This window comes from Cornus florida, unplaced genomic scaffold (assembly GCF_030987335.1).
Source record: "Cornus florida cultivar Cherokee Brave unplaced genomic scaffold, ASM3098733v1 CherokeeBrave_3.0.0_Hap2_Chr05, whole genome shotgun sequence".
Classification (NCBI taxonomy): Eukaryota; Viridiplantae; Streptophyta; class Magnoliopsida; order Cornales; family Cornaceae; genus Cornus; species Cornus florida.
In genome coordinates this window covers 95,249,115-95,261,481 of record NW_026775575.1, presented here as the reverse complement: position 1 = coordinate 95,261,481, position 12,367 = coordinate 95,249,115, and the positions used below count along the sequence as shown (strand labels likewise).

General features: G+C 33.3%; 1 protein-coding gene across 2 annotated transcripts; it reads right to left on the bottom strand.

The window, feature by feature from the left end:
* Window positions 1-654: 654 nt before the first annotated feature.
* LOC132307755 (G-type lectin S-receptor-like serine/threonine-protein kinase At4g27290) lies at window positions 655-5,173 on the bottom strand. Of its 2 annotated transcripts, none has more exons than XM_059805602.1 (7): window positions 3,375-5,171; window positions 2,947-3,063; window positions 2,626-2,750; window positions 2,330-2,540; window positions 1,959-2,196; window positions 1,733-1,883; window positions 655-1,626 (listed from the first exon to the last, which is right to left on the bottom strand). In XM_059805602.1, exons 1-7 carry the CDS (start codon window positions 4,663-4,665, stop codon window positions 1,321-1,323), a joined length of 2,439 nt encoding a protein of 812 aa, XP_059661585.1. In that variant the 5' UTR covers window positions 4,666-5,171; the 3' UTR covers window positions 655-1,320. The 2 variants fall into 2 exon arrangements, with proteins under 2 accessions (XP_059661585.1, XP_059661586.1); XM_059805603.1 differs by having other exon boundaries at window positions 1,459-1,626; window positions 1,720-1,883; window positions 3,375-5,173.
* Between the last annotated feature and the right edge of the window lie 7,194 nt (window positions 5,174-12,367).

The window sequence follows — 12,367 nt, the reverse complement described above, 5'->3', positions numbered from 1 at the left end:
TGAAGTAGGGTGGCAAATTGGTTCATGAGTAGTGACCTACTAATCTGTTCATATTCGATCATTTAAAATGAACTTGTATTAACTATTTTAAAATATGAATCAAAATAAGTTATCCATATTCAACATATTTTTATAAAGGATTAAACTGATTAAATATGGGTATATATTTCACCCATTAAATTTGACCTAAATTCATCTATTTTCTCTCTAATTTTCTTTCATTTGATTCCAAAATCTTTCTCCACTTCTAAAATTCTCTCTCTAAAATTCTCTCTCTCATCCTCTTTCTCCCTCTAAAATTCACTTTGTGGGTGTAGTGGTTCCATGCCCATCACCCAATTGAATACGTGTAGTACTATTTCTATACGCGGAGTAATAGATAGAGAAATAGTACTACACGTGATGTGATCACCATTTTCTTACTAGACTAAATTGAAACCTGCCGTCAATTTGTCAACCAATTCCCATGGCTTAAATTTAATTCCGTCAGAAAGGTAGGTCATCTTCTAGAAACAATGTTGACCTGAATTCTTAATTCTAAAACAAATACTCCCTCCCTCACAATTATCTATGTGAACAACTTTTATGATACAGAAGGAATAAATAAGGGAAAATTACATATAAATGGATTCAAAGTTTCATATTTACTTAGAGACTGAGTCAAAGTTTCATATTTCTCTAAAATGGATTGCTGAGGTGGTACATGATTTTTTACTGTTTAAAAAATTGTGGTGCCTAAAATGCCCTTCCCTAATAAAAAAGTAGTACCTTCAGTTCAAAAAAGTAGTACCTTCAGTTCAAAAAAGTAGTACCTTCGGAGAAAAAGTAGTACCTTCGCGAGTGTTTAAAAAACATGGTACCTGGACGCCAAAAAGTAGTACCTTCAGTTCAAAAAAGTAGTACCTTCGAAGAAAAAGTAGTACCTTCGCGGAAGGGTATTTTAGGCATCACAATTTCTAAACAGTAAAAAACCATGTGCCACCTCAGCAATCCATTTTAGAGAAATATGGAACTTTGACTCAGCCTCTAAGTAAATATGGAACTTTAACTCCATTTATATGTAATTTTCCCAATAAATAATTCCTCTAATTGTATATGTATATTTAATTTAATGTGAAATGGCAAAGTAATCTCTCCAATAAAAAAAAAATAAAATTAAAAATGAGAATATGTCAACCCTCTTCTCACAAGAATGTGATTTCAAAAATAAAATATTCCATATACATACATTACAATCTTTCTTCTTCTTTTTCCCCTTCTTGTACACCAATATGTAATAGTCACAAATTCTATCTGGCAAAAAAAAAAAAAAAAAACCTTCTATCTGGCTTCCATTGTTGTTACTGTCAATTCATTTTCAGTATGACAACTCTCACCTGTTGATGTCTCTGCATCAATGGAACTTCTTTCTACAAAGAAACCAGGTTGTTTGGGTTGAAGCAATGCTACACCTTCATTACCCAACATGAAAACAATTGATGACATTGTTGGTCTGTCTTTGGGCAATTTCTGAACACATAGTAGTCCCACTTGAATACATCTTAGTACTTGAGATTCAATGTATGAATTTTCCAAACATGTATCCACTAGTTCCAGGGCTTTTTGTTCATTCCACAGCAACCAAGCCTATAACAATCACAATCCTCAAACTTGGTAATTCACATAAAAAGCTAGAGAGAAAAATGAAATAAAATAAGAATATAATATAACATATTTCACCATAGATATTTACATGTCCCAAAAGCGAATGATAGTGATCAGGATGATGAAATCTCCTGTTCCTCTTGCCACTCACTATCTCCAGTAAAAGCACACCTAAACTAAATACATCAGATTTTACTGAAAATTTTCCATCAATGGCATACTCCGGCGACATGTAACCACTGCATAAAATTATCAAATTTAAGCATTTGACAATCTTGAACAAGTACTATATGATAATTGTTTGCAAAACTTACTATGTTCCAATTACTCGCTTTGTTTTGGCTTCAATTTCATCTCTCCCAAAACTTCTTGCTATCCCAAAGTCTGAAATTTTGGGGCTTAGCTCATCATCTAGTAAAATGTTGCTGGCTTTGAGATCCCTATGAATGATTCTTAATCTTGAGTCCTGGTGAAGATAGAGAAGTCCCCTTGATATGCCAATGCAAATTTCAAATCGCTTTTCCCATGCAAGCTCTAGTCTTCTATTCTTATCTGCACAACATTTTTATCCATAAAAGTTCTAAATCAGTTCACTTTTATGATAGAACAGAGGAATCTGCTGCATAGATGCATAAACTACACTATGAAATTGGTCTAATAAAATAAATGGTCAAGAGAACTAGACCAAAAATGAAATAATCCAAGCTTTTGTTCCTCATGTACTCATATACTAGCATCCTCTCTTCTCCTTCAATGCAACTGCCCAATAGCCTAACCAGATTCCGGTGTTGAAGTCTGGAAATCAAAATAACTTCATTTTTGAATTCTTGTACACCTTGTCCAGAATTATTCAAAAGCCTCTTGACTGCTATTTCTTGTCCACTTGTTAGTATACCCTACAATTTTTTGTGAAAATAAGTATTAACATGATGAGATCCACCTTTTTTATTACATATTGAACTAAAGATTTACTTATTAAACCTTATAAACAGGACCAAAACCACCCTCTCCGATCATATTTGTGGAAGAGAAGTTCTTAGTGGCATTTGCAATAGTGGCCAGATCAAAAAATGGTAACTCAATGTCTTCATTCTTAGTTTTCATACCTGCAAAATCAAAATTGTTATAGATGCAACTATATAACTGCTGTCATTCAAATAACCGTCTAGTACACTTAGAAGGAATGAAACCATATAAAATGTTCAAAATGTCCCATCCAAGGCATCACTTGTCTAATATTCATGTGACAATAACTACCTTAAAATGTATAGATAATCATACCAGAGAGAGGAGGTGGTATACCTATTTTCTTTCTCCTCGTCTTAATTATACACCAAGTTAACAAGCTGAGGACAACCACCCCAGAAACTGTTGATACCACTACAATCAGCACCAGTGTCTTCTCCTTCTGATTATGCTCTAAATTTATGACAAAGTTAGTTCATCATTAGTCGTAAACCCTCATTTGTTGGGCATGCCTTCCGAAAAGCATAAATAAAGGAAATTCTAGAAATGAATCCTAAACATTTCATTTCAAGACTGTCACCGTACAATGAAAAGAGATTATTGAAATCTATGTCCTAATATATATAATGAAATGTGACCTATGTGCTGATATTTGAGCAAACAAACTGGTTAAGTATTAGTAAGAGAATTTAAGGGGCTGACATCTAAAAGAGTAATAGCAGAATGTGAATATTATTATATAGTATAGCAACATGTATGCTTACTGAGTTCCGAAGCTGGCATTCGAATGTAGATATCTTGGTCGCCATTTCTGTCACTGAACTCTCGAATATCAACTAAATTGTCAAACCACATCAAACAGCCACTCCCTCCTCCCCTGATATCTGAATTAGCATAAGCTGTACAAGAACAATTCTTCAAGCACTCTGCCTTACACTCCTTAAGGTTCAGACTCTCCTTCAGCCAAAACTCTAACAGGTCTGGCAATTTCACATTTTTGAGTTTCAAAAATCCATCCCCGTTGTGGCAATCCAGTGATGTCCTCCTCACGCATCCGCTGGACCAATCAAGCTGATCCCATTCTTCCTGTGATTTTGGAATGAACCCCTCCAAGCACTCACATATTGGCCTATTGTTAATTCTGCAAATACCGTTGGCACCACAGTGTCCATAACCATCACAAGGATCGTTCTGTACTGTATACATAATAGCCCATTCAGAGCTCCCTTCATTCAGGATGAAGCGTTGAACAATACCAGTTTGATTCAGTGTAAGTCTTGTAAAATACGAGTCATTGCTAGACTCGTAAATATAATACACCTCATCTGCATTGAATATAAAACTATGTTTAAAAACCGTGCTTGACCGCCAACCAGTACCACTAAATCGAACTCCATTCCATGGCCCAGAGCGGAACATCTTCTCTGATGATCCCTTCCAAAGAACAACCTGAGGAATCCCAGTAATTTCAACTCCATAAGTAAAGTCTCCAGGAGATGGGTCAGTGGCATCTCTCCATGATGTCAAGTATCTATTTAGGCCGGTCTTTAAGTTCCATCCGAGCTTCATGCCAGGTAAAAGTGTGTCTGATGGGAAATCAAAGCTTTGCCATATGTAGCTACTTTCTGTATCAGCATCAGTACTCTTCTTTTTGAGGACAAGGTTTCCAGAATTTAGTAGCTGTGCAACGGATGAACTTTGCACAGTTGTTGAAGAATTTGAGGACCAGTTGACATCCTTTGTGGCATTGAATAGCACGAGATTTCCGTCGTTGCTGATAGTTAAATTTCCATATGAATCTGTAATTGGGTTTTCCCTGTTTGCTACCCACACCACAGTTTGTGGAGAAATTTTGTAGTACCATATTCCCAAGAACAGGAGGTTCTTGGAACCACTGGGAGAAAAGAAGCCCAGTTCGAAGCTTTGGCCTGAGGATACTAAACTCTCACCAATGGTGATTGATTGATATGGAGTTAAAGTATCAGCTGCAGTGGAGAATTCTAAGACGGAGAATGAGATTAGTGAGTAAAAGATGATGAAAGGAAAGATATCCATTGCCAATCTCACCCAAGAAATGGTGACTATGTCTTGGCCATCATCAGAACAATATTGGAAATAGCCACATTAGAAACATCCACATTTGTGGGCACTGAAGTCCATGTGGGCCAGGTAAAGGAGTAAAAGAAATTACGAAAAGTCCATGTGGGCCTGACTATGTTTGATCATCTCACACCGTCAGCATTTACTACATTAACTACGGTAATAAGTGGTCATGGATGTATGTGAAAAATGCGTATGAAATGACAACTGTACTCCTGAATTTGATAAGATTTAAAAATAAATAAATAAAATATCTTGCAAATTAAATCACTGTTGTAAGGCTTGAGTAGATAATAGAGGTCCACGGCCAGAACCAGTCCCACCACCAACAGTGAAGACCAGAAACCCTAGAAGCCCACAGTGCAGTTATCTTTAGGCTTTCTTATGTGATCAAAGATACAAATGCACAATCTCTTTACCGATTGTCCATCACCAATCATCAAAAGAAATGTTGGTGCAGCTGATCGCTGGACATTGAAAGACACACTTACACCAATCTCAAGGGCATACTCCATGAAGAAAGCTCACAAACAAAAACAAGCAATACTACAAATTCTGTTCAAAAAGGGGATTGTGACACCTTGTGAGCTAACAAAATTGATGGGTTACGGCGGCAGCGGTGGGTAGTGGAGGTGGTGTTTGTAGGCGGAGACAGTGGAGATGGGTAGACCCTGCTCAACAAAATCAATGGAAGGGGTAAGAGAAAACAAGATTAATTTACAAATTTAGAGAAAACAAGGTATATAGCCATTAGCCTGGAAGGGAAAGGGCAAGGGCAAAACCGTCAAGGAGATTTTGGGTATCATTGTAATTTTAGTATATTACAATTTCTTTTTCTTTTTTATCAGCAAGAAACAAGTCGACCTTCTTTGAAATGCGAGAAAGTGCACTTACTCCCCCAAAAGTTTCATCAAGTTAGAATGAGAAACCCTAAAAATAACACATTGGCTACCACCAAATTTTGAGAGAAGAACCCTCTTTACCTAAATCGAGGAATTGACTGAGAGTAATGATTTTCAATGCACCCCATGAATGGTGCACCGTCACGACCGTCCAAATTCGCGAACACTAACAACGTGCCCGGTGCACTCAGCCGTCAACTACGAATACACACTGGCTTTGACAATGAAATAAGTTGTTTTTCAACTAATAAATTCCATTATTTGAGGTCCCCTTTTATGGGTAGAGAGCGACTCCGCATTTTATTTAGTTGATTCATGATAATCTTAGTTTATTAATTATTATTATTATTATTTTTTAGTGTCATTTGGAACATGAAAGGAGATCTTCAAATCCCAAAAGATAATGTATTATAAGATAATGACAATAAAAAACAACTATGGATATATAATAAATTGAAACCTGCCGTCAATTTCTTAACAAATTCCCACTGCCTAAAGTTGATTCCCATGAATTTTTCATTCTAAAACAAATTAAAAATTCAAGGAAAGTTTTCAAATATGAATAATAAGAGATGAGAATATGCAAAAAAATAAATAAATAAATAAATAAAAACCCTCACACACACAACAAGTGCATTACGATGTCATTCAATTAATGGGTAAAATAATAATTTTGATTGTTATATATATTTCTTTTGTTTTGGCAAGAAATTTCACGCACCACTCACAAATCTACTTTACTCATTTGGAGACTTGAATTATTACCACCCACTTCTAAAAATAAAGGAGATATTATTAAAGCTCTCAATATTTGTCACATATATTTCACACAGCAAGTTATTGTATATTCCGTTAGTTTAGGGATATTTTACAATTCAAGGGTTATTTACAGACTGGTAATATAGTTCGGAGAGTTGTATAACTTATATGCAATTTACTTTTATTAGCAAATATATATATATACATATATATAATATTTTTTTTATTAGTAAGAAACACACACCCAATTCAGACACTCACTTTTATATATATATTGTGAAGAAATAATTCAATTAATCAAATCTAATAATTTTTTCTTTATAAATACTTTACGATTTTGAAAGAGAGAATTTTAAATCACAACATAGATTAGAAGACATGTTCGGCAAATTCAAACATTCATAATGGAAAAAAGTAAGAAGGTTATCGTGATTTAAGATAATCGTATAATAAATTAATCTCAATAGTTTGAAAAAAAAAAAAAAAAAAAAAAAAAAAAAAAAAAAAAAACAGATAATATTGTCATTCATATAAACAACAGGGCACCAAGGGTTGGATTGTGAGATTTCGAATCTTTAAAGAAACAAAGTAAATATGTGAATAGTTTGGGTGAGTTTCTTATAAATGGGAAAAAAATAAACATCAAGGCTAACATTAATTTTGATGCAAGTAATTAGATTCAGCCCGTGAAGATCCATTCTCACGGCCTTTGGGCTTTGGTAGAGCGATAAGTTGTTTTTCAACCATAGCCCATTCCTCTAACAACAAAGCCAGGCCCATTTTCCAAAGCCACTCTTTTTTCTCTCACACTCACTCTTTATGTTTAAAAGACAAGGAGATCGAGGTGCTTTCTAATGGAAGTATGAAAATGGTTGAGGTCTACAGAGACACCTCTGTCGAGTGGAAGCCATCCCACACCAGAGCGGACAGACTCTCAAATCATCGCGGTTGGCTGGCACTACCAATTGGTACTTTTTTTTATTTTTTTCAATTAGCAGACTCAGTAGTTCTACTCACATTATTTACTTAATGATTTATGTTGTTTTTTGGTTGGCGACATTGATTAATTGTTGGCTTAGAATATACATGGAAACACCAATTCAGAGTTTCGTCCCTATTATATTGAAATTGATTATTTTGCTGGTTCATTACTATAGATTTCGTTGTGATTGCTGCCTTGAAAATAGTCTAACATTTTAATTTTGTGTTAATTCTGGAATTACTAAATAAATTGATCCGTAGCAGACCTTTCTTTCATATGTTTCTTTTCTTTTCTTTTCTTGATCTTCCATGTTATATATATATATATATATATATATATATATATATATATATATACTAGAAAATCGTACATGCAATTGCACGTAATTAAAACTAATATGTATAATGATAAAATTAAAATTAAAAAAAAAAAAAAAAACAAATATGTATATATAAATAAATAAATTAAAATGAATGAGTTGTATCATTACAAAAGTATTGCATATAAAGTTAATTAAGAAATAACGAGGTGGTACAATATACAATATATACATAGTCAACAAAATAAAAATAAAAATTCATAAATTTGTTGTCAAAGCATGCAAAAAAAAAAAGGAATTTTTTTCCCCCTCAAATACACATATTCACACTGCCCTTTCTTTATTAAACCAATACAATCTTTCAAAAATAGTTGGTTTCTCAGTGTTTAGGATTTACACAATTTCAAGCAAATTAAACTAATCATGTGATATGTGTTCTACGTGACCACATAAAAAAATAATATATTTTTTACTTTAACATAAAATGAATCAAATATTATGAGAAATACCAATTGATGTGACTTTAGAAGAATGAATTTGGTAGTGCCTCCTTGAGAGATTGACCGTTTCCTTTTTAAGTGGAGGTTTGTTTCAAACTTTTTAAATATTGTTACTGAAGGTTTAAATTTGCAACCTAGCTCACATACAATATTAAGAAAAATAGATGTATCCGTGTCAACTAAACTATGATCACTAATACTCTCTTAATTTGCTGCTAAGAAGACTTAAGAAAAGTCATGAATTAGAATTTTATACATTAACTTTTTTTAAAAAAAATGTATGGCCTTTCTAGAGATTCTATTGATTGTAGGTTCTTAATAAAAAGATAAGAAACATAAGGAAAAACGAAACAGAATAGGAACAAATTAAATTTGCAACCCAGTTTACATATGATATCAAGAAAAATAAATTAAATAATGTCTCTGTGTGAACTAAACCTTGAACACTAATAATCTGTTTGGTTATTCAAAAGATCAAGTCGAAAAAAGATGGATTTGAAGTTTTCTAACCTTCCAAAAAATTAGAGGTTTGAGAAATTTGATGCACAAAGAAATGCTGTTTCTTCGTGAAAATGTTGCATTACTTGTCACTGCACTTGCAAGGCTGAGTAGGGCTATGAGGAGATAATTTTGAATTCCCATTACAATTACAGTTTACTTTTTGGTATGATACCAATGTTAGCTCAGTTGCGAGTAAAGGGAAGCACAAGCTGTGCTTTATAGAGAGCAGCACAAGCTAGGATGGAAAAGATGATCTCATGATCTTGTTACATCTAATAGTAGAAAATATAAAATATATTAAGTTGTGTTTTTATATAAAATCTACATGTCTAACTGAATGGTATAGGCTGCTGACAGATCGAACCTCATCCATGATGGAATTGACAGAGGCACTCCAAAAAGGGAACCATGGAATCTAAGCTTTCTATGGAGTTAACATAAAACTGACCCTTCTAGTATGTTTTGATAATGTAAAAAAACTATGAGAGATTTCCATAAAGAGGGAAAAGCCACAGCTTACTGCTTACACTATTAAAAAACGGACCCATATGAGCAGTCTTATTCATATTCATTGATAAGGGATGATGAGTAAGCTCTGAAGAACCTACTAATGTTCTAAGAGAAATAGAGCTTGTAAAGTTTGACTTTTAGAGAGTCATTTGTGACTCCTTGCTTCCCTGGCTTATCAGGAGAAGGCATAAAGAGCAATCGCTCTAGACAGCGCATTTAATTTCTGAAGACCATACAATGATGATGATATATTTTTTTTTCTAATTACTTGCTTTTATGCATTCTATATATACATTGAAATAAAGTATGAAAGTGGTTTTAATGTTAAGGAAAAATAAATTATTCAAGACCTTAATAAATACTTTAATTAATATTTAATGCAAAAAAAAAAAAAAAAAAAAATTACACATAAGTTAACATAATAGAAGAATTTTTATTAACTAAAAGCGAGATATATTTTTTTCACTCACTTGTAAATTTTCTCCCCCCTTTTATTTGAAATTAGCATTGTATTTTGTTCAACTTGCATACGTCCATGATATAAACATAATTAGGTTAGTATTTAAAAAAATAATAGATTTACGGTTCATGCATATAATGAGATTGACGAAACTTCCGTGTCTCATTCACATAATAAGTAAGCATAAAGTAATTTAAGATAATTGATGAAAATTCTAGGGAAAAAATGCCAAAGTTAATCATTAATGATATGGAAAAGAAAATGATAAGTGGAAATTAGGAAAATGAAATCAGAACTCTTAGAAATAAAAATAGGTATAAATTTGTATCACTTAAGTAGTGTATTAAATGACTCACAAAATAAAAAAAATTAGGAATAAATTTGTTGATTGAAATGAGGTATGATACTTTTTAAGAATAAAAATAAATGGCTAATTTTGGAAAAGAGTGACAAAAGAAAATAGAGAAAGAAAAAGTGTCAATAAAAAAAATAAAAAAATAAAAAAATAAAAAAAATAAAAAAACATGATACATCATGATAGTATTACAGTATCACTCAACAGGCTAACAACATCTACTAAATTGATTAACATTTAGGGTTTTTTGAAGTTATTTATATTTTATATATCAAGGAAAGTGAATGCTTCTTATAAGCACACAAATATATAGTAACAAGAAATCAATAATACTTAAAAAAAAAATTAAATAAGAAATCAATAATATATATATTTTTTGATAAGTAAATAAGAAATCAATAATATAAATAATCAACGTTGACTTTTTATACAATTTTTACCTTTTGATTATAACAACGATTCCAACTGCATCTTGTTAGACTTTATTTAGATTTTGGAGGAATATAAAAATGGTTTTAAGAAAAGGTAAAGAGAGTTCGTCTGATGACATGAAGGTTTAGAAAGGAACAATGAATTAATTAAAAAAGAAAAAGGTTATTTTTGTAACGACTCACTCCACCACATGGTATGATATTGTCCGCTTTGGGCCTGAGCCCGCACGGTTTTGCTCTTGGGTTTCACCCCAAAAGGCCTCATACCAATTGGAGGTGACACACTTACATATAAGTACTTCACCTTTCCTCTACCCAGGCGATGTGGGACTGTGCACCCGTAGCTCGCCAGTGTGGTAGCCTGACAGTGTCTCTCGCACCCGCCCACGGCACACCCGCCCACAGGGTCATCACAATCCACCCCCCTTGGAGGCCCGACGTCCCCGTCGGTACACTTCCGGCTGGGTCAGGCTCTGATACCAAACTGTCACGCCCCAAAATCCTAAATACATGAACTCTTATCTCGTATTAAGATTTGACATGACTTTCCTTACATAACCACAACTTTACAATAAAAATAATTAAATAAAGAAGTGGATGAAAACCACCCTCTAATTTATTAAATCGATACAACCATAATATCAAACAACCTTGTCAAAAATAATCCATGATAACTGGACAAAATGAACTAACTCTCAAAAAAAATATCGTCATTCTTATTACAATGCGAAAATTGAACTAAACCAAAGAATGTGACAAACAAGCCAAAATCCATCACCATCATGTAATCCCATCACGTTCCTACTCAACGTGTACCTGAAATGTGATAATGGGGTGAGCTCACAAGCTCAGCAATAAATGCTAAACACAATCATCGTTCAGCAAATTAACCTTACCTTATATTCCTGTATATATAAGCAACTCAAATAAGTTCATTATTCAAATGTGTATAACCCAGTTAATTATAAACTTAATAAATAACCATCTTTTATTTTTAATAAATCGGCATATCTCACATGAGCCCCGGGCTCCCGTCCAATAAAATGGTGTGAATCGTATAGTCCCTGACTACCAAAAACACACGTGTGGCTGGATTGTACGTCTACTTCCCAGATGATCCCTGATCACGTCCACACAATAAGGGCTCATTAGACCCATGGCCATTAACAAAAGGGTAGTGCACTCCCAAATAGGTAGGTCCCTGACCATACCCATGAGTCATCATAGGGTCGGTCCCTGACTGCCCTCCGACTAATCCAAACTCATCATTATTAACTATGGTGAATTATGATAGACATTATTAATTAATAATTTAAATTAATAAGCAATACTCCCGAACACACTTTTAATTTAAAACAAAACCCTAAAGACCCAACTAGTGGGAGTACAGAAATTCTGGACATGCTCTAATATTATATATAAATCCCTGTAACATTTTTGAGTCAAACCTTTAATAATTTTTCCGTACTCTCCATTAATTGTTTTTTTTTTCCAAGTTTTAGTTTGGTTAAATTATCTAAACAGTATCTAAAAAACAAGATTTCATCACAATTGATTTCAATATGCTTACACAGAGTAATATAGAATTTCCTGTAATTTTGAAATATGATCACTATTTTTCTTTCCTAATTTAATTAAATCAAGATCACTTAAAAGAAAATAATTAAAAATAATATTGAATCTCTATGGACACAACAGTGAACCCAAAATAACATATTTAGGAAGTGACATGGAAACCCAGTTAAAAACGCATATGGGTCTCTCTCTCTCATTCACTTGTCCCTTGACTGCGAGTGGTTACACAAACCCACTACATCACCATCATCCGAATATGATTCCCAATATGCTATTAGCAATTAATTATGGAAATCTATAGTTACATCTAATCTAACCCACTAGCAGGCCCACAAGAAGTTACTGGAGTCATTCTAAATAAAA

Coding starts and splice junctions, on each gene's coding strand:
- LOC132307755 (XM_059805602.1), bottom strand. CDS start 4,665: ATGGATATCTTTCCTTTCATCATCTTTTACTCACTAATCTCATTCTCC. Junction 2,751..2,946: donor GACGAGGAGAAAGAAAATAG/GTATACCACCTC, acceptor TTGATTTTGCAG/GTATGAAAACTAAGAATGAA. Junction 2,541..2,625: donor GTTTTGGTCCTGTTTATAAG/GTTTAATAAGTA, acceptor AAAAAATTGTAG/GGTATACTAACAAGTGGACA.